Source organism: Dicentrarchus labrax, unplaced genomic scaffold, assembly GCF_905237075.1.
Source record: "Dicentrarchus labrax unplaced genomic scaffold, dlabrax2021, whole genome shotgun sequence".
Classification (NCBI taxonomy): domain Eukaryota; kingdom Metazoa; phylum Chordata; class Actinopteri; family Moronidae; genus Dicentrarchus; species Dicentrarchus labrax.
The window spans coordinates 13,362,605-13,385,673 of NW_026136713.1; the positions used below are offsets into that span (position 1 = coordinate 13,362,605).

The window sequence follows — 23,069 nt, forward strand, 5'->3', positions numbered from 1 at the left end:
TAATAAGTGAGTATCCACCACAAAGAGAGAAACTCAGGTATACATTCAAACAATGAAAACTACGTAGCAAAGTAAAAAAGTCCCAAATTTTGATATCACCATGTGATCATCATCATCAGTTTATATTCCTAAATAAAGCCTCGCTCAAACTCAGAAGAACGCTTTAAGGTCCTCTGTAAAATCCTATTGAAGCAAGCTGCTTGCGCCCTAAACAGGATAAATCACTTATGAAAAACGAGTAACTTTTAAGGTCTACACAAAGTTTCCGTCTTAATGTGAAAGCACGGCGGGGGGGGGCGACTGTAAGCCTCGACCTGAGTTGCGTAACGGATTATTTCTGTCTCATTTGCTTATGCTTTTCCTTTCAACTTTCCGCCCACTTTTTCCAGTTAAGAGCAGAGCAGCTCCAGACCTTTGAGGTTTCTCTGCGACCTGATTGGCTGGTCCGGCCCGCTGGCTGAGCGGGTGTGGAGGTGCTTTATAATAAACTGCATCAGTTTGTTGTCAGCTTGTAACCGTTCAGACACACAGCAGCCCGGTGGTGTTTTATTTCACTGCTTCAACATGTCCTCAGACATTAACACAGGTGAGTCCAACGACTACTTGAGCCATTAAATAACGATGCAGTGATGTTTGTGATCATAACAAACAGCTAACACCAGGGTAATGCTCTTAGAGAGGCTGTAACCTTTATTTTAACCTCTTAAAACCCCAGACTTGCCTATCCTTTCATATTATATTGATATGAATTAAAGTTACACTGAGGGAGTGAGCAGTTTTTTTAAACAATGTAGTCTGCTATGTTTTTAATTGACATGTTTTACACTATATTCTATTTGTTGGTATGTCTTCCACAGACTACATGGCACATATCTGTATTTTTTCATTATTTTTTAAAACTTCTATTATTATTTCTTGGATGCTGTATTCTTTCACAGCTTTTTGAATATTTTTTTTCTTGCTGTGTCCTGCTACTTTTTGCCTTCCCATAGGGAACTGTTAAAGCTCTGTCATATTCATGTTAGTCTAATAAAATAACTTTGTGATGAAATGGTGGGTAAACTGAAATGCGTTCATCCCATACTGCCTCCCTTGTTTTATGACTCTGTATTTATTCAAGAAATGGCCGAAAGTGTCTCTTTATTACAGCCCAAAGCATAGAAGTTGGACTTAAAATGTAATATTTGTTTATCACAGTTTGCAGACCAGGTGTTTTACAGGCTGTTAGATGTTTTATATGCCGTATGGGCTGTTAGGTTTATTATCACACATCAAGTTATCTGATACAACCCACTGACATAAACGTCGGCTGCAGGGTTTGGCTTATAGCTTCTGTTTAATTCCATTCTCACCCAGAAGTCAAATCTTAATGATTATAATCTTATATTTGGGACATATCCAGGATCTTTGATATGTTTTTTGTTTGTTTTATATAATAAAAGATTATTCTAAATAATCAGGTCTTTAAAATGCTATTTTTTTCGCAACTCTACTCATGTACTTTTGGAAATAACCTGGGATGATCTTAACATTTCCTTTCAGTGGAGTAATGTGGTTTCTCTCCAACTGCTCTCACATTTTCCACAGACTTGGAGCTCGAGCTGGGCGAGTTGCTGCAGGAGTTCCAGGATGTGGTGGAGGAACTGAAGGCCCCTTCTCAAAGCAGACCTCATGCGTACCAACACGTTCTGCACGAGGCCAAAAGTCGCACAGGGCTGGGGGACGACAGTGGAGTGGAGGACTCTGATTACAGTGAGTGACATGATCATCACCCTAGAACAATGTTACTGTGATCAAGATAATGTTTGCTTATTGTTCAAAGTGCTAGTGCATCATTTGCTGGTGAGTGAGGTTGTATGGAGTCCCCATGGGTGCTGGTTGAGCCCCTTTATCATCCCAAACAACTGCAGCTTGACACTTTTAATTTGCATGAAATTAGTGATACAAGAGGACACCTCCCTGTACACTTCTATTAAAGTGTCTGTTTTGCTCATAACAATACTGTAGCTGTGTACTGGAAAGAATTGCAATTATGGATAACCCATCTCCTGTAATTGTCTAGGTTTTTTTCTGTTGCTGTTGTGCGTTTGTCGACGTTTATAAGATAAAAGAAGAAAGTGTGTTTTTCTGCTCCCATGCGTCGTCATTATTGAGAGTATTTTGGCCCCCTAACGGTTCGAGAGGCAGGCTGTTTTTTAAAAAGCTGACACTCGGGAGTCGCTAACAGTGAACACGTGTTTACCTTCATTTTAACTGCATGTTATCATCATTATATGCAACTCCAGCATTGTGTTAAAATTGTTGTCATTGTTGTTGTTGATCATTTGCATCGGCTGGCCTTAGTGCTTGTCTTCTTTTTATTGTCTCCACTCACTCCCTCATCGCCTCCCTCTCCCCCCCAGGCAGTGAAGCCTCTTTGGGAAACAGTTTGAACACCAGCGAGGAGGAGCTTCACACAGCAGGCATAACGCTGGCACCGAAAGGTACTAGAGTCTCCCATCAGCTCCATCTCCATCCAGATAGCCCTCAGTCTTACAGCGATCACTATCACTTTTGCTCTGATCACTATCACAGCTACAAAAAAAAACTCTCTACATTAGGCTGTGAGCTCTGTTTTTTAACACAACAAAGCCCCTGCCGCTGTGACTGCAACCCCCCCCCCCCCAAGTCTCCTGCAGGGGTTATTTGTGCTGTTATGCTATGTGGAGACTGGCTCAGGTTTGTTTAAATGACACAGAGTACTGTTAAATATCAATAGATGAAAATGAAAAGGGAGGTCTCATTCAGTCTGTCTGTGTTTACCCAGAATACCTTAACATATTTACAACAGAGATCCTGGTTGGATTCGTCAAGCTGTCCAGGTTTTATAGCGCTTAAGATCAGTTTTATTTCAGTTTGTAGAAAAGAAGCTAAAAATGTTTTTGCCTGTCCAGAAGCAGTTTGGTTCAGTACAGTAATTCTGGGACTTAGATTAGTTTTCAGCTTTTGGGTCCAAAGGAAATACCATCGAACTGAGCCGCATTTCTCCACAAAAATGTTCCACTGCTGTCTTTTTTTTCCTCTATAGCTTCTCAAATTCTTTTTCTTTCTGTCCTTTTTCTGCAGCAAAGCTGGGGGACACGAGGGAACTTGAGAGTTTTATCAACATGTTGGACAAGGAACTTGCAGGTACAAATTTAAGAGAATTACACCCCTACCCCTATCACTCAATGTTTTCTTTATTCATTTTCCACTTAAGCTGACAAGCCAGCTGGCTGACAGAGTAGTACACATTGAAAAACAGTGCGTATTAGTAGCCACTTTGTTTCTACCCTGTACTCCCCCCGCCCCCTCCCACCCCAGTTTATCTCTGAGCACCTCTTGTGTGTAAATGCCATGTCTGGGGACTCAGGTGGACTATCTACACAACCTTTAGTGATAATAGCAGACTTCACTACACAAGCATCAGGGTCCTGCTATCAGCACTAAAGCAGTGGTGTTTCAGAGGCCCGTGAACACATGCATGGCCCTGTGCAAAACACAAAAAAAACATACATCCTCTGCTATCAGTGGTCTCAGGGAGAATTAAGGGTACAAATGAATTGTAACTCCCCCTGTATCTTTACAAGGCAAACTTATTAGTCAGTGCATGTTTGTGTGTGTGTGTTAATATGCCCGTGTGCTTGTTCTCATGTTCTGAGCTTTTGTATTTTTCTCTTCCTCTCTCTTCTGCAGAAATGTGAACTGGGAGCCACGTAGACGGGGGGAGAAAGAGGCCGGGGGCGACATGGCCGGCTACTGCCGAGCAGACAGGCAGATCTACACCAGAGCAGATCTGAGGGAGCAAAATGCTCCCCTGGCTGCTCCGGGGGAAAAGGTTAACATCAGAAATTAAAAGGGCACTCTATTCCAAAATGCAAGAACACCCTCAGACCCCATGGCGACGCCGCATCCAGCCAGCAAGACGATGTCCCCGCAGCATCAGATCCAAGATGTGTGACATATTCCTGAACCTAGACAAAGCTGCCATCTGTCCAGGAAGAGAAAAACGCTGCTGAAAGTATAGGAAGCATATTTCTTGCCACATTTAAAATTCCCACAAGTATTATTCCAGTAAAGGGCCCTAAATCCTTAGTGCCATATTTTTCGATAAAGGGGGCTGATCTTTGTTTAGTTCAAAATTACTAATGGCACTTTAGTTTTAAAAAAAGTCCAAGGGGTTCAGCTCTGCTGTGTAATATCAAATGTCATTTATGTGACGACATTTCGAGTGTACAGTTCTTGTTAATATTCTTTTTTTAAATATGAATTGTTGTACAGATGAATGCACATATAAATAAAGCAACATTTTGATTGAATGTCATAATTCATTTCTTTTGTTGATATATATAAAACTAAATTTGATCTTGTTACAGATTCAGTGCAGACAGACTGCTGGCCTTGATGGCCACATCTGATTCTATATACACACACAATGTTGAAAGCCTTTCGCTTTTCTAAAAAATACTCCTGACAGCACTGACAACAAATTATATTCAATGTGCCTACACCTTCACTATCCCATAAATTGACTGTTGCTACTGTCACACCAAATGTCTCAGAAGCCCTTCACCCATTCTTCTTTGTTTGTACCTATGCTTCCTGTATGTCTGTTCTGATTGCGCTTTGAGTTTCACTTCTGCCACCAAATCAGGAAACCCACAAATTTAGCTCAGACACCATATGAAGACAGCTTAAAAAGGAAGTGCGTCAGATGTGCTGTGAGAAACAATGCTCATTTAGACTTTGTGCTGTAATTTGTATGCGGGGGCTTTGACTCTGCTATAACTTATTCCCACAAAGCCACGCTTTGAACAGAAGGAAGGAAATTGTTCTGCCTCGGTTGAGTCGCCTGTAAAAAGGCATCTTAGCAGTTTCCTTCCTGTGACTTTTCCATCATGGTTGTGTTTATACTCTGCTGTCATTTCAGTGTAGTTTAGGTCTACCATGTGTCATCCGTTCACAGGTTTCTCCTCCTTGTTGTCAAAGCAACACTGCTTAGAGAAACAGACAAGGTCGAGGTGAATGTTGTGGTTGTAAAGTGTGATTTTCACTTGTGACAAAGTGGTATAATCCAGCTGAAGTATGCAAAATTATTTTTAGTCTGTTGAACTGCCAGATTTGAGTTGAGGATGAGACAGAATGAGGAACTACAACCAACAGTCAAAAATCTCTTAAATATTTTGCTACACAACTTATTGTAATCACTTCAAACTTAGACTGGTTTCAGGGTGATGAAAAGTAAAGGAAAAGTTTTGCCCTTTTGGAAACAGAGATGTCAAGGCCCAGCAGTTTATTGAATTGTCAATTGTTTTCTCCTTAAAGATCCCCAGACAGCTGGTTGATATGACCAGTCAACTATATCACCGACCCTGGTGATATATTATGGATAGACTGTTCGGGTGGAGCTGCATGTCAGTGGCAGTGGTCAAAGGAAGGAAGGCTGGACATTTAAGATACTGTTCCTTGTCTGTTTGTGTCTCATTAAAAGACACTTTGTTCAGAAAGTTCACTGCTCTGAACTCTGGCCAACTATTTAACCCCTCTGACCGGGACCAGAGCTGGCGCTGGTCTGGGGAGAGAGGGAGAGAAGGGTGAAGTAGTGAGAGCAAATGAGCTTAAAATGTGACATTACTGTAAAGCAAAGAGGGACAGTGTGAGAAGAAAGAGATCAGAAAGTAAAATGAGAGCGTTCGGATAATAGGGAAATACACAAGGGTGGTGTAGAGTAACCTGCTCCTCCTGTGTTGTCTGTTCCACTTAGAGAAAGGCAAGGATGACTGATTGAGGCCACAGCTGTTCAGGATAGTAACAAACAAAGTTGGCTTTGACATGATGGAACTTCCTTCGCAAACGAAGGACACATCCTATTTTCAGAGACCGATGGCGAGGAATTGCAACAATGCAGGAAATGTGCCCTGTAGCACAAATGAAACTGAAAGGCATTTTATTGGAATCCTCACTTTGTGTGCCCCATATATATGTGTATATGTGTTATGTATATGTATATTGGAATTTCCCCATTGTGGGACCAATAAAGGAATATTTTATCTTATATATTACATGTTATATGGCATGTTTCCGGTCTCCCAGGGATCTGTATCCCGTCTGGTATTTGACATTGCTGCCATGATTACCTGCTCTAATCCACATTGTCATTTCATTGTACACAAAAAGTCACCAGCAGCTAATTATGGTGTATGATTTTTATTAGATGGCTCTTCACTGAGATCTGATGTAATATATCAGTTTGTCTTATGGGAACACCTCCCCATTGTTTAGCTAATTACTACGAGACTGGCATTTGATTGGCAGCACAGCAAAGTAAGAGGCCAATATGTCAGCCAGTTGCCTTGTTTAGATAACAGACAAAGTAAATGATGAATGAACTGAGTTCATTAGCTGGTAAATTAAAACGAATTGATGTTATGATGAGACAGTGAATGGTCTTGAGAGATGAAGACATAATAAATATGTTGTACCCCTTTCGTCCCTCACCTATAGACTCAGGCATCTTGGCAATAAATGTCACATAGAGTTAAAATCTCTACACACCATTCTGGTTTGTTTTAAGCTAGTTAGCAGGCTAATGAAGATGTAATTGAGTATAGCAGAAAGGAGACACTTGTTATTATCAGACAATGAGTAAATGAAGCAGAGATATGGCCTGTGCAGTGAGGCTATCATGGCCGAGATGAGTGCAGCATGCAGAGCACGCAGTCTTCTGTCATCTGCCTGATGAGAGACTGGAGCAACGCCTTTCCCCTGAGAGCTCCCCAAATGGTCCAGGCTAACAACGCTCTCCCAAGGAATTAACTGGCTCAGTCGCCCAACACACACACACCCGACCTACCCCGCGTCCCAACACACACACACACACACACACACACAATTGTCAGATTCTGACTGGGTCTTACATAACTGAGGCCAGTCCCTGAGCCTGGATAAAGGACTCAGATCACTGCTTTGTTATTCTTGCAGAACTCACCAAAGGCAGATCATGGAGCTTGAACCATAAAAGGAGTTGATGGTGTGCTGTGAAATAACATCTCTCATATGACACCACTTCAAAGGCGTGTGAGATATTCACGAAAGCCCTAAATACTGTAAAACCATATAGCAGTTATTTACATATTGTGACATAACTGGATAGTAAACATTGATCTGATCCACAGCAGCCATAACAACAGACTACTAACACCATGTTAGCAGTGTTTTCTATAGCATGTAATGTCAGTCTGTTGGTTGGTTGTTTGGTTGGTCCATTATTTTGGTTTGGAGTTAAACATCTCGACAAATATGGGATGGCTCCATGTATACAGACGATCATGGTTACCATTCCCAGTGCGTGTATCCTAATTACTTTAGTGATACCCTGACATTTCCTCTAGCACCACTCGAGGATGACATTTGTGGTTTTGAGTGAAATGTCTCAACAACTATGGGATGGATTGTCTGTTTCTTTAGAGGTCCATTCCATCCAGGATCTATTGGCAGAAATGGAATATAATATTCATGGTTAGCCTATGTTTTATAGTGTATAATGACCTGACTATAGGAATTTATGTGATTACCTTTAAATGAACCGTTTTTATCTACAGTTGCCGCAGGTTCAGCCCAGAACAGACAAACGAAACACTGGCTGTAGATAGGGGCTTTCACTTCTCACAGTCACCATGGTTTCTCCCACACACAGCCCGTTCTCATTTCTAGGTCGTCAAATACAGACGTGGGCAGTGTTTTCAGTTAGTTGTTATCTACAACTTCACTGCTAGAATCCTACACACTGGTCCTTTAAAGCCCTAAAAGACCACTTCTTTCTTAGAGGAAGCTTACCAAAGGGGAGCAACTAATTCTTGTGAGGACTGGATCTTATCCGCTTGCCTCCTCAACGACATATGACAGCTAGTAGCTTGGAAAATAGTGATTTGGGGTGCAGAATTGAAGTCAATGTTTATCGGACCATAAATTTGACGAAGAATTAAGATGGAAAAACGATAGAGGCTAATGCAGAGTGTTTCCGGGGGCCGGGCCTCATGATGACTATACAAAAACACAACTATAAAACTTTATTGTAGCAGCTAATGGCAGCTACATTTAGCAGTAGTTAGTGGTTACTTTAGCAGCGTAACAAGCTTTCTGTCCATCAGGAAACTCTGTAAATCACCAAGACTTGAGGCAGAACAGTCGGAGGACATCAAAGGGAAAACCAGAAAAATTACTTTCCTTCACAGCCGAAAAAGCTGTTTCTACAAGACAAACTGAACAACCTCCAAAAAGTAGTCTGGCGCAGGGTGGCTGAATGACTAAATTGGGTGGATGGGTGCGTCTTGGAGCAGATGACAAAATCCACAACAAGCTGACGTTGGCTCCTTGCGTAAAAGAAATTGCTCACAGGGATTACTTTTACATACGTTTCCCCCCGTTATTTGAAAATGTGGCCACGTTTATGAACATCAGACATTGTAATGTTACATATATATGACAAAGAATTTATACATAATAGGTCTCCTTTAATGATGCAAAATCAAAAGCATTTTGTTTCCTAACTTATCATAATTAAACCCATTGGCGTGTTTTTCTGCTGTGTTCACAAAAATCACTGATATAAACAAACCTTTCACAGTATCAGCATTAATAACTTAAATTTCTCTGTGGTTTCTAAAGTGAAATAGATCTACAATGCAATAAGCTACTCAACTCATTCAAGAGAAAAATCCCTAATTTTAAAGTCATTATTGCAATGGAATCATTTTAATGCCTTATTCGGATTTTTGAGGTTCCTGTGACGTAAATCCAAGTCTCTACCAATGTCCATGTAATTTCCTGTTTTGCCCTCTGACTCTGCAGACCTCATTGTATGCAACAGGAAACCAGTGCAATTATTTCTAGAGGAGTTCATTTCCAAAGAATGTGAATCTTTCAGTCTTCCCTGGACTTCAAATGAGCCATTATATCACTGCTGACTGGGGATTTCTTGATGACACTTCACGCTTCCTCTTTCAACTCAGACAGACAATTTACAAGAATTCTTAACTGAAATCCAGGCAAACAACATAAAACATATCAAAGAGCTCATATATAGTTCTAATTGCATTATTGCATTATGGCACTTAAGTGCTAGTTATATATTGAACACTAAGTAGAAACAAGCTGAGAGAAGATTTGGATGCGTGAATGGAAGTTACAGTGAACATAATTTTACCAAATGCCATGGGCTACCTAGTGGGCAGGAGAAATTATGTTCTTTATTGTAATGTACAAAGGTAGTAAGCTGTCAGTCACACAGGGAGGCCTCAGTGCATCTTTAGAGTGTTTCCAGTGTGTTAGTAGTTTCAGTAGAGCAAACAGAAACAAATGTGGATCCAGGAGTTGACTTGAGAGTTGTCCGTGGTTATTGCTCAATTTCCTATGTACGTATTTCGGTGTGGAACATTTTTGTGACTGAGATGATGCTTCTTTCTAATATATTGCTATGGACATATTTGTGCCACAGCTAATAATATCTGACCGTAAAACAGGAACTTAAAATCTATTTTAAAGTAATTCATTTGTTTACAATTTGTGTAAACACTGAAGGCAAATTAACCGACATTTTGAGATATGGTGGATTCAAATTAGATTCCCATCAGTAAAACTATTGAATCTTTAAAAATAATTTTGTAAAAGTTTTATGAGGTCAGACGTTTATCAAACTTTATGATTAAGTATTAACAATATCTTGGTCTATTTGGGTAACATTTCTATGCAAATATCTGTTCAATTTGTCAGAAAAATTGGAGAATTCACTGCACTGGACTAACATAAGGCATCACTGACAAATGAATGTCTTTGCCTCTTGGGGTAAAAATAGGCTTAACTTCAAAGGATGTTTCCAGTCTTTCACAGAAAAAAGGGTGCAGGATTTTTTTTGGGAGTAAGCTCAGATATTGAAGTCAAACTCACACTGTATTTGATCTGTAAGATCTGTGAAAAGCCTGGTAGCCTGGATTAGTACTTAAGATGAAACTAGTGCCAGTGAAAGTCATTGTAATGTGATCTAAGTGATAAGTTACTTTCGGAAGGCCTCTGGGAGTCTTCTGTAGTCTGTACCGGAGCAGCACAGGCCAGGAGTTCAGACACCAAAGGTCCACTGATGCAACCTTCCCCTGCCACCAGTAACCCACATCTGAGAAAGGCATTAGTGGACTGCCATCTGATGGTGAACTCCAGCTGATGCAACTGAGAGATAGCGCTGGGCCTGGCCTCAGCTGGAGAGGAACGACTTTGCAAAATAGCTCTGAACCTGGAAGATAATGCTGTGAATAATGAGAGGAGTTAGAGAAGAAATGAAACATCCTGGAAGTTGTGAATCTTGCCATGAAACTTGTTCCCCCATCCCGCCATCAGAACTAGACCAACTAGTAGAAAAAATATGCTGTCAAGTAGCATCTCTTGGTAACAGGGTTTTCTGGACAGGAAACAGGATAGATACCGTGTAGAGGCTTAGAATGTGCTTGTTTCCCGCTGTTGTTAGTTCCCTCACACACACTGGGAGCATACACGCTTTAGTCTCAGCAGCCTCAGTGGTATCTCCAGGCCATCCATCTTACAGAGGGCAGATCATTATGTAGTCGACAGGCAGCTTTAGGCCGGGGGCAGGTGGGACTGCTTGTGCTAGATGAACTATAGGCTGCTACTGTTCTTTACTGGACCTCCATAAAAACCAAACCAGCCTCTTTTACAGTTGAATAGTACATTACATTTGAGCTTGTTCCGTTGTTGCAATGCTGCTATAGTTTGTTCCACCCAAAGCTGCATTTAATGGATCACTCATTATTTTATCCCAACAACAAATCCTAACAAATCCCATTAAAAGACCAAAAAATGAATTTATCCTGCTAACAAGTGCTGTCTGTGTAGCCACAGCTTGTAGCTTATGCCTCTGTGCCACAGGACTCCATTGTCATCCAAAAACCATTAAAAACACATAAAACAGCCATACTATTGGATGATACTCCAGTTTATTTTGAAACAACTCGGCAGCAGCATTTTCTCTGGACAGTAGCTCCATGTTGGGCACACGTCACTGAGCATGCTGGGGGATGTAGCTCCTTGCTTTGCTGGTTTGACGAGCAATGAGGAAAGAGCTACACTCTCTGTGTTCATTGTAATTAAAGGATATGTCACCAATGCACCAGTCTGGCTCTTGTTTGGCTTTTTTCTGTCTTTTTAATGTTTTTTTGATGATGGTGAGTTCATAGCACAGAGACATATGCTACATCTGGCTGTGGCTTCATAGTCAGTACTTGTTAGAAGGATAAATTCATTGTTGGTTTTGGTCCGTTTGTGGGATTTGTTGATAATAATAAAAAAGATAAAACATGCCGTCCTTATCCTTTAATGCAAAAAGCGGTGGTTTTTTTTTTGGTAGGAACAGAGCACTCAAATACAGCCCTTACAAAGATGCTCTCTTGGATTGCGGTGCTCTCTCTATAATCATTTTATAGGATGAAAAATATACAAACACCATTATCAGCACCAAACTTCTTGGTCTCACACTCACTGAAAATGGATGTCATGTTCTATATTCATGAGAACCACAATAAGATACAGAAAGAATAGATATTTTATTTTGATTACTCCAGTTTGCGCGATTATAAATACATTCTATGGACATAAACATAGAAGTAACAGGGCATCTTTAGTAATCTGTACAATGACACTGAAAGAACAGAGATTTATCATGATGTATTTGAGCTCAAAGACCATTGGTTTTGTTGATTTCAGTCCTAGGTTCTAGTGAAAAATAAGTAACAGTATCTGGGTTTGATGCAACCATAAAAGCTGTAGTGCATGATGCTCCTTGTTATGAAACCTGAAACATATGCCAATGATGTCTTTATACTCTGTGGATACAAAAGAAAATTGTCAAGAGTGCATTTTTCACATGGAAATAATAGATTATTGATGTTTTGACAAAATGCATGATGATTTCCCTTTGGAGAAAAACAGGCTATTTAAATTTAAACTACAAGAGTTTTGGTTCAGTGACTGGTTCTACTCTGCTTCCCAATAAGTAATGTTAATTAGCTTCTTAGTCCATAGAGAAACATAGTAACTCAAGAAAATTACACCTTAAATGATTTGAAATGAGCAAGTAGTCAAGATTATGGCACTTGCCAAGGAGAAGAAAGAGAAAATGAGCAAGTCATGTCTGTGCGAGACAGAGGTAGAGCTGCTCAGATTGCGTTTTGTGCGAGGGAGGATAAAAAAACCTGCATGAAAAAAGGAAGAAGAGAGCAAAGACGGATGAGACACAGGAAGAGAGAAATGAGGGTGAGGGAAAGGGTGAGAGAAAATATAGGTAACAACACGTTCACTGTGGTAGAAATAAAATTCTCAATATCTGCACACACATACTGCACACACGGACTCTCTATCACACACACACACACACACACACACACACACACACACACACACACACACACCTGCAGCTCTCTCCCAGCGGGTGGCACTGTGTAATTTGGCACATCCATTTCCTAGGCTGGGTTTGTCTTCAGTGCTGTCGAGGCAGTCACAAACCCCATCGGGGTATTCCAGCCAATCTTTGAATGATGTCACTTTCGAAACACACTCACTGAACTGCAAACAAATCTTGTCTGTGGAAAAGTGTTTGGCTCATAACTGTCCCATCTTTCTACTGGTGGTGACTCTTGTCACAGGAAGTTTGGACTAATTTCATCGGGCCATCAGGTGTCTGATTGCTAAAGGAGTTTGACCCCGTTTTCTCTTGCTGCACAACACTACTGCACTTTCCATGGTCTTTCCCTTTGGTCCGGCACTTAATTATGTGGCTCTTCACAGAGCCATGTATCCCAAACTGTGTCCCTGAGGCCACCAGGTCTACCCCTGCCAATACTCAGTGACATCTGTTCTGCTTTACCGGCATATGGGAAAATTACATGGCAAAAAACAAGTTGCCCTCCCATGACATTTCTTCCCTTTGATAGTTCACTCTCAACTTCACCACTCAATTTTAGCCCTGTGCCACTGTATGTGTATGTGCATGTGTGTGTGTTTGTCGGAGCCAGTGGAAACTGACCTCCCACCACTGCAGACGGATCAGAAGAGGGGACAGTCTACTTTAATTCAGATCGTGTCTTAAAGGGTCAGTTCACCCAAATTACAGACAAACAAATCAGGAGGTTTCAGCCACATCGTATGGGCCTCAGCAGCGGATTGCTTTTGCTTCTAATAAATAATAAATATTTACTGCATGAAATGGGGGATGAAAAAGTTTGTGGTGCTAACAACATTAAAATTATTGGTTTGATAACACTGACATATTGTCACCTTTTCGGTTGACATGGCAAACTTATTAGCTAAACAGTAGCTTATTTACACACCCAGCAGATACAGAACAACTTTAGCATTAAAGTGAGCTGATAAAGGACTGCAGAGTCTATGAGCAACCCCTTGAACCAGTCATTTGAACCATTGTCAGAATAAAAATACTGATTAAATTAGCTTTAAAGAATTCAATAGCAACTTGTCTTTTCCACCACCTTTTTTATTGGACTACTTTCAAACAAAGAAATAGTCCCTAACAAAAGTTAGAGGAGAGTGTTCTCTGGATTGTCTGTTGTAACAAGGATGTTTTTAATTTTTCTGGAAATAGTTGTCATATTTTTGGACTTTTAAAAAAATGTGCTGTGAGCACCTCAAATGAAATTCCATTCACTTTCATTGTATTAGCGAGGCCGCAGAAAGAAACAACTTTCTCAAAACCTTGACAAATAAAACTATCTAACTAATAGAACTATCGGCATGGTTAGATGCCACAATAGGTCAGTTAATATAAAAAAACAAACAAAAAAAAAAAATATTTTTAGGTAATTTGGGTGAATCAAATTTTTAAGGACACATTCCATTAAGAACAGCTCACATGTACTTCAGGAGTGCAAAAAAAATTTGCGCTCATCTTATGCCAGAAAACAAAGCACCACTGATATTATTGCTACTGAAACAAGTCTAACTATTTGCATAGTCTACTCCTAACACAAGCACAAGCACAGAGGCATTATTAAACATTTCTGTATGTATCAGACAGCTCCAGGTAGAAACCAACTGCTTGTTTCATTCTTAGTGGCTGCGGCTCAGTTGAAGAGGGTGACTGATTAGAAGGTGAGCCCCATATAAGGCAGGATGAGCAAAAACAAGATGACTCATATAGATCAGTCTCCCAGCAATTTGCCTCAAATAACCCCTTCTCTCTTTCTTCTACTGGCAGGATCAGTGATGAGCTGACCAGACTGTGCTTCTTGCTCTGCTGCATCTCCAATCATTAAATACTAGGGGAAGTTGTAATGGAATACTTCATAAAAATGTTAAGGTCTATGTGCATGAAGTATCTAAGAATGGTAAAACACTGATCTGGGATCACTGGTCAGGTCGCATTACTGTACAGCGCTGTAACGCAATAGACAATCTGTACTATGCCAAGATACTTAATGAAAATTGTCAGTTTTACTCGCAGAATCAATAACTCCAGTTTTCTCCCCGAGAATAACATATAATAGAATGCAATGTGAGTACATCAAGGCAATCTTCTTACAATATCCCATTGCTGCAGCACTACTTTGCATGAATTACAGCAAAATCTGGAGTTACGCACGCAGATAGGCCCCAAGCTGTTAGCCTGTTTTTCTCAAAGGTTTCAGCGAGAGAAAAGGAGAGAGGGAGGAGGAGGAGGAGGGGAGAAAGGAGGAGGGGGGTAGACAGGAAGTCCTGGGGGGAGAGTGCACTTGCTGCAAGAATATTTCTTTTTTAACTCATTCAAAATGGAAATAATAAAAAGTCATAAAAAGGAGGAAAATAACTTTGATCAAGAGAGAAAAAAAGTTTTGTGAAACTTTATATTCTTCATTTTTTACAGTTTTAATTTGGCACATGGCACAATCAGCATGTATGCATCTGGTATACATAAATAAATATTAAATATTTTATACATAAATATACATATAGAGCTCTTACAAAGACACCTAGAGCGGTCTTGGCTTAGTGTGATGTTTCAAATGACAACAACAATACATAGAAATTATTTGTCTTGGTGCTTTGTAGTCTGAACAGTATTTTAATTGTTTTTTAAATGGGAGTGATATCTCCATAGAAGCCCTATACATATATGTATGTATGCCCATATTTATATATATATATTCAAAGAAATACAAGTGTGCACTGATGTAGGTTTATTCAGTGCAAACAGGCCACTGTCTGCTTTTGAAGAGGATCTCTTACAAAGTCAATGGAATCATGTCAGTTAGTTCAGTTGAATCTTTAGCTATTTTTTTTCTCTTACACGTAAAATAATAGATTTATTTTGTAATCTTTAAGCAAAATTAGACATATATAACTTTGAAAATAACAAAAGTGCTATTTCGCAAAGACAGACACCCAGAGACGCAGCAGAAACACTACTGGTGGTGAACCAAAATCAACAACATGAGAAGGTACTCAGCCCCCCCCGAAAAACCACATTATACAACCTACAAACAAAAAAACAGGTGCACGGACACACACACACACACACACACACACACACACACATACATACATTCTTTCACACACTCTCTCACTCACACATACAGACTCATTCCCTCACCGCTCTTGCTTTTGCAAGTTCCGACAATGTGTCTCTTCCTCTTAACCACGCTTGCACACAAGAAACGATAGATCATTTTCACATGCACACAAACACACAGGTGCTCTAAGCAGCATGTGTACGTGCACACTTTGTGGAGATAATATCAGATAGCTTAACAGATAAATTGGCTGTAAAAGATGCACTTTTTTCTTAACAAAACAATCACAGTAACATAGTATTTATCTCTGCCTTCTCATCTTCCGGCAAGAGCTGTCCCAGACAAATTATTTCTATACGAGATAAAAAAAGATAACACCATTTGTGTGGTTGTTGTGTTGGTACGCAACGAAAAGAAAAAATGAGTTGCCCAAAATGGGTTTAAAATCTCTACATCTGCATATCCTCTAGGTTCCCATCCTGGATTCAGTCTCTCATCTTTGAGTCTCATCGGCTTGTAACACACTCCACTTGGAATAGTCTCAGGGAATAGAAATAAAGACAAAAAGAACAAGCTTTGTAAGGCATTGAAACGTAAAACAAAACAAAGAAGCAATTAAAAACATTTTGCGAATATTGACGTAGAGGCCATTGTTCGAGATGTGTCTCCCGCAGGAGGAAGGGATGGGAAATAAAAAGCACTTCTCTTTGTTTTTGTTATGAATTCAAGAAAAAAAGTGTTGATATCTCCTCAGTCTGCTTAAAAAGGCTTTTAAAATGATTATTTTAGAAAAAAACACTGCAGAAAGACCCCCTCCCCCGATCAGGAGAAGGGAAGCAGTTTGATTTTGGCAGCTCTGCACAACTTGACATCCATAGAGAGCTCTCAGCAACTCTCCTCGTAGTAAAAGTCTAGTTAAATCTCTTCACGTTTTAATCCGACTCATGCCCTTCCCCTCCCCTCCCCCTTGCAGCCCTCCCTCTCCCTGTGATATTTATAAAACACAATCCTCTCCTCCGTTCGTTCATCCTCCTGCTCCTCCTCCTCCACCACCACCGCCTCCTCCCCCGCCTGCGCTGGCTGCCCCTGGCCTCCTTAAAGCTATACGCGGGTGGTTGAGTGGGAGTGCGGCAGGCCGGTAGAGTTGAAGCCGGTTGTGAAAGTGTTGTATGGGTGCAGGTTGGGCATGCCCACCAGGGAATTGGGAATCATGGTGATGGTGTTTGGGGTCATGAGGGGAATGTCGTCCGGAGAGCGCCGTAGAGTGAGCGTGTAGTCGGGCAGCGAGGCCAAGCGCAGTGCCCCCTCGTTGCTGTTCCCTGCCTCGCACTCATGGTGTGTCTGGTTCATCTGCAACGACATGATCTCCTCCTCCGGCGCGTGGTGGCCAATGTCGTTGGAGGTGGTCTGGCGCTGCGGGCTGGGCTGCCCATGGCCGGAGTCCTGCCGCCGCTTGTCCTTGCGGTAGTAGAGGGCTGCGAAAGCCAGCACATTGAGGAACAGCAGTGAGGCTCCCACAGCAATAGTGACACTCAACTCTGTGGAGTAATCCCGCGGGTTCTCCACCACCAGTGGCCCCGTCTCCTCGTCGTCGTTCCAAGAGTCTTTGTCCTCACTGTTGTAAGCCGGAGACATGGGAGGCCGCTTGGTGTTGAATGGCCAGGAGGTTTTTCCGTTGGGCCTCTTGGTGGACAAGGTGTTCTGGGTGGTCTCTGGCGGGGGCACTTTGGTGGTGGTGGAGGTGTAGTGGAACATGTCATGGAGGTTGTATAGGTGGGGCACTAGGTGTTTCCAAAAGGCCACTTTGGTGGCGCGGTAGTGGTCACGGACACGTGGCTTCAGGCCGATATGCAGGTAGAGCTGGTCCTGGGGGTTGTACTTGGACCAGGCTACCTCTTCAAAACGGTTGGCCTTGGTGTGGATGAACTTGGTGTCTTGGGGAACCGGTTTGTTGGGATCGCTACAGACAGAGAAGAAACAGACGTGAGTGTTTAATGAGATTCTGACAGTACATTTAATTATTCATGCTCTCACATTCATGTGGGAATAGGAAGTACATATAAACACTAAAAACAAAACATAACAGTATCAGTCACAGATTATATTTTTGCGTGAAAGGGTTTTAGCCACTACTGTAGAATTCATTAATCTTGCTTGGCAATACCCACAACAGCAAAAGTACAAACCCACAGCAGCAACCAACTGACTGCAGTTAATAATTGATCCAGGTGTGTATGGTGTGGTGTGTATCTATAGCTGCACTGACTGGCACTGATATCTCCTATCAATTTATTTTCCCAATCAACTTCCATTTTTATTTGTACCACAAGATCCCCATGCAGCATGACCCCCTCCCTCTCCTCTGTCAGCCACCTCTTTGTGGGCCTGTCTGTCTCTCCTTTCTCCCCAGATGTTGTTCTTAATTCAGTTCTGATGCAGCCCACCCACAAAAACCAGGGCAGAGGCTTTTAAAGTAAACACATATGAATAAGTCAGCAGGCTTTAGGGCTCGCGTCAGGAGGCATCTTGTTGTTGATAATCCAACGCTGGTGGAGCCCCTCCGCTAATTGCTCTGGGAAGGCAGCACAGTGTGCATTGGCATCCAGTGTACTGATGTAAAGTGGACCATATTAATCAAGACACTAAGAGGAAACTGCAGAGCCACGCGCATGTTTGTGTGTGCTTGCATATAAGGATGTTTGTGTGTGTGAGACTGAAAGCGAGAGTCAAAAGGGAAACGTGAGAGTGTGTGAGACAGATATGTGTATACATATGTATATATGTTATGTATATATATATATTATGGATGCAGTACCTCTTTTTAACTATAGAGTTCACTGTTCGACTTTTCAGTTCTCAACACGTTGCCTCAACACCGGATGGCCAACCATTTCAATTACAGTGAAGCTATTGATTTATTGAATGAATTAACATATAGCAATCTCCCACAATCACACAACTCCTTGTTGCTGTACAATGTCAGGAATGGGAGTTGTGTTGGTTCATGCTGTTGCTTTTTGTACTGATGAAATGACTTTCTGTGGAAAAACCTGAAGAATAGCACTGCAGCCTTGAAAACACAATAATTGATGTTGGAGTAGAGCAGTTAAAACTGTATTGTTGCAAGGAGGCAAGGCTCTGCACGACATTTCTCTAAATGTCATGAAATATCCCTTTGTGGGTCTGATTGCGATGTCAGTGGCAAGCAAAGTTCAAAGCTAGGGATATAGCGGCTCCAGTGTTTTTTTGGCAGAGGCTGAAAAACTTCCAAACACAGCCAAGAGAATTAAAAGCCATGCCAGAAGAATTCACCCTCCATCCTCTCTCCTGTTCGTTTCTCTGCTGTCAATTTTTCTTTTTCAGGTCAGTGCTTATGGGAGAGGTGAGAGAGAGAGAGAGAGAGAGAGAGAGAGAGAGAGAGAGAGAGAGAGAATGAGGTGAAGCAAATTGAGATGGCTAGAGCTGAATCCCTGGACCTGGGCCGGTGTCAGCAGAGCAGCCCGTAAATAACCTCTTTTATTAGGCCCTTAATGATCCCCAATGAATATTGACAGCCAGGCTATGATGACTTTGTAGCTGAATATCAGTAATTAAGTTTCAAAGGAGTGGGTGGTGGAGGTAAGGTCATATTGATCTCCCCGTGCGCAACATGCCAGAGAACAGGACGTCAATGGAGCAGCCTGAGACGTGGTTGTCTGCAGCCTGCATGCTTCATGAATTCTCACAGCATTCTTGTGCTTGCCGTCACACACACGTGCAAGCAAATTTTCTCCCTCACTCTTTCTCTCACACACACATATCCATACACGTACATGACAACAATGATAGAGCTCAGAGCAATCTCAGTTAATGGGAATTCCGGGCACTTCCATAACACTGCAAATGCTCTCTTTTCAGATGGGTCAATTTGTTCAATTGTGATGGCAAAAATATTGAAAAGGTACTTGGCTAAATCTCACAAAACAATCAGTGTGTGCAGGGAGAAAGGGAGCAGTGGCATAGAGGAGCTAGAAAAGCTCTTTGGTGGCTGGCTGGCTGGTTCACTGCAAGTGAAGATGAATAATTTAAGGAACACAAAGAAATCAATGTGGCATCTTTAGTTAATTTGATTTGCCGCATTAGAGAACAACTGGCTGCCTTATCTAATTACACACACATATGCTTGGGTAATTGTTGCAAAGTCAATAGTAAACAGGCTACATTCCTTTGAACAATTTCTACCACTGCTGCTCAACTTTGGGCTGCATGTTGGCTTTGAAGTCCTGCCCTGAGCTGTAGAGTCAGAGGTAGTGATCCAAGTCTGGTGTGTGCCCCTCAATGCGGTGAGGACTACTAGAATTCTCTGCTCTATTTGTACTGAGGAGCACTGGCGCTATGTGATGCAATGTAGTCTTTTTTTTATTTATTATTTATTGGGCTTATTTTAAATTTCCTTTATTGATAGGAGCAGCTGATCAGAGTGACAGGAAAGTGGGGAGAGAGAAAGAGGGAATTATATTCAGCAAAGTGGGTTGGAATTGACCTGCTGCAGTAAGGACTAAGCATTTGTACATAATTTTGCTACCAGGGCAACCCCAGATCCACGTTAGTCCTGCTGTGTTAGCCATCTGAACGTGCTAATATAGTTTCTGCAGGCGGTTCGCCTCATAACACCTGTACAATATAATCCAACACAATTGTCTGATTATGTGAAGCTGATGATATAGACTTTTGTTGAAAATCTTACAGATATCTCACAGGTGTTATTTTCTGTTCCATATTTGCAAGGACCAATAACATGAAAAACTTAATTAACAATTTAGGCAAAGCTGACACACAAAAAGCTTCACAAGATATATTTTTTCCTACCCTTTGTAGAGACTAAATAAATAAATAAATAAGGTTTTAAGTTCTTCTACCTACACACTGAGAAATCAAGTAGCAGGAATGGACCTAAAAGGATACAAATGCTTTGTCGCTCCAGCTGTACCCTTGCAGGGTACAATCACTGTACCTTTGAAAATGGTACATTTTGTACCTTCTTTTCTGTACCTCTAACAAAACATTTCTGTACCTCCAGTAACAAAAATGTACCTTTATGTCTGGGTACAAAAATGTTCCCATTGGAAAGGTACAGAATTGGTACCTAATGAAGTACAGCTGGAGCGACACACCATTTTGTACCTTTATGTGGCATAACCAAACTTCAAACTTAAAGACAATGAAAACTACTTTTTTTTTTTTTTACCTTTATTTATTAAGGGAAGGTTCACTGAGAGGAAGCATTTTGCAGGAACACCCTGATCACATTCGCACTGTTACACATTCATACCTGGAAGCTGCCCTGTACAACCGGATGGGGTTAAGGGCAAGGGCACCTCAGTGGTGCAGGTGATGTCACTTTTCCCATCCAGATTTATCCTGCCTGTTCTGGGACTGAACCGACGACCTTCCGCTCACAAGCTTAGGCCACCACTGCCCCTTTACATCTTTTAACACTTTTCAGTACCTTTTCTTTGTATTGTTCAGCTAGAACTGAGGGCGGCCTAAATCTAGTTTTAAACTCGTTAAGCTTCAGCAATGCCGACTTAATGCAGACTGCAGGGGAAAGAATGGGCTGCACTACCTCAGCAGGGAGGGCCACAGTATACAATAAAGTGAAATAAATACAGAAAAACGAGTCCCCATGGAGCAATGCAAAGAATAAGATAATAGATTAACAATAAAACAGTGATAATACTTAAATTAAATAAAATTGGGAGTAATGGTAATGGCTAGTGGAAACATTTCACTCTGCTACAGTGACAATTAACTACTTGATTTAATGGAAACTATAACTCAAATAGATCCATTGTGAACTCGCCAATACATGCTGAAGAACGGTGTCTTGCCCGAAACGTCCGTGTGGCAAAATTAAAAAAGCTGACTGGAAGTACCGCCCTAGTTCTGTGCTCATGAAATTATTCCCAGGCCACACAGACCAAGAATTGAATGGAAATTTACTAGTAGCCTATTTTATTTCAATAAATCTAACTCTCTATTTCTCTCGCTCTCTCTCTATTTGTGCTAACATTTTCCTGTACCTTAAGCTTGTGAAAAGTACAATTATGTACCCCTTTCTGTCAGCCATGATTTTGTACCTTTTTCTTACCTTACAGGGTACTTTTCAGACAAACGTACCTCTGGATACAGAAATGATACCCCTATTTCTCTGCGTGTATACTGTGCAGAGTGTCTTAATCTCTGCAGTGAGCTCCATGAGTGTGTGAACAGAGACGCTTTGTTTTGGCTCTGTGCTCTTAATAGTTTGTATGTGGAACAATGTAATGGCCATGAAGTCAGCTGAGACTAGTCACAGCTGAACACTCCGAGATACAAACAGAACAAAATCGAACTGAATAGGCTGGAAAGAAATACTTGATGATAAGATATCAACAGTCGGCTGATCTTGATGGGCTGAAGACTTTTAGAAGTTGCCGCACAGTAAGGAATTTTCATTTGAGATAAAAACAAAAAAGGAAAACACTTATTGAACATTATCTTTAGTCATAAAAGATTTTGGCAAGCTGAAATAAAGGGTGTGTGGGGGAAGTAAAACAAAAAGGCTGGACTTCTTTGCTTGTTCATTTGATATGCCTGAATAGCCTGAAATTAGAGCTGACACTCTAACCTCTTGGTCATCGTATCGTTTCACATTCAAATATTATAACAGTCTGGTGATAAAACACTGAACAGTGCGTCGTTGTCCAAACACTTCCTGAGCTGGCTGTATGTGTTCAGCTCTATAGCAAACGCCTCATTGTGACTTGTATGAACAGCCCTGGCATAATGTGGTGTTTGTGGTCCTGTTGGGCTCTCAGAGCTCCCCCTGCATTAGCTGATAGCCTGCCTCCTGTCAGACCTCCCTCTTAATCCGGATGGTCATTGGAGCTGTGGCTGGACTCCCAGGCAGAGGAGAGGGATTATTACACCCATAAAAGCAGGCGTTTTAATGGCCTTTCAGATTTCCTCTGATGTGTTCATATGGCTGTGGTACTATAAACCAAACTGCGTTCATCTCCTCCTCCGCCACCCCTCCTTCTCGTCTCATGATGACCTGCTGACCCCTGCTAACCTTGGCCCGCCATGCGTGTTTAAGTGCTCCCAAGTGTTTGTATCTGTGATTGACTGGGAGTATGTATGTGTGTGTGCTTCATCTCCAGTCTTTCAGCTAGTGTACCTGTGTGTGTGTGAATTCGGAGTGATGACCTCTGGGGCCACACAAGTGCAACACTTGAACACAAGACATGTCACATTTCACAAAGCAATACATGCTTTGTAGTGGTGATGACGTGCCTCTCCAGGCTGATAAAAGACAAAGCCTTCAGTAAGTGTTAAACTGCTCTTCTATACAATGCAGCAGCACCTGCATGACAGACATGACTCCCAGCCCTACACATGTGGCAGAACAGGGACTGAGCTCATTACCTATTCCAAGCCCTATCTGCAAGCACTGATGTAAAAGGT

At 41.4% G+C, this 23,069-nt stretch overlaps 2 protein-coding genes across 4 annotated transcripts in view; one reads left to right on the forward strand and one right to left on the reverse strand.

Moving 5' to 3' along the window:
• Nucleotides 1–419: 419 nt before the first annotated feature.
• Nucleotides 420–4,337, forward strand: si:dkey-27i16.2 (regulator of cell cycle RGCC-like). The gene is made up of 5 exons (XM_051420697.1): nucleotides 420–586; nucleotides 1,588–1,752; nucleotides 2,403–2,483; nucleotides 3,106–3,168; nucleotides 3,715–4,337. The coding sequence occupies exons 1-5, from the start codon at nucleotides 565–567 to the stop codon at nucleotides 3,720–3,722; spliced, it is 339 nt and encodes a 112-aa protein (XP_051276657.1). The 5' UTR covers nucleotides 420–564; the 3' UTR covers nucleotides 3,723–4,337.
• A 7,271-nt stretch (nucleotides 4,338–11,608) lies between these two features.
• nlgn3a (neuroligin 3a) overlaps nucleotides 11,609–23,069 on the reverse strand; it is a 118,440-nt gene continuing 106,979 nt past the window's right edge. For all 3 annotated transcript variants that reach the window (XM_051421184.1, XM_051421183.1, XM_051421181.1), the window contains one exon: nucleotides 11,609–17,544. In XM_051421184.1, the coding sequence (XP_051277144.1) occupies nucleotides 16,686–17,544 (859 nt within the window). In that variant the 3' untranslated portion in view covers nucleotides 11,609–16,685. The remainder of the gene's footprint in view (nucleotides 17,545–23,069) is intronic.

Bases quoted from the DNA above. Each gene is read 5' to 3' on its own strand.
- si:dkey-27i16.2 (XM_051420697.1), top strand. From the start codon at position 565: ATGTCCTCAGACATTAACACAG. The intron at 587-1,587 runs GTGAGTCCAACG...CATTTTCCACAG, and splicing joins GTCCTCAGACATTAACACAG to ACTTGGAGCTCGAGCTGGGC. The intron at 2,484-3,105 runs GTACTAGAGTCT...CTTTTTCTGCAG, and splicing joins CATAACGCTGGCACCGAAAG to CAAAGCTGGGGGACACGAGG.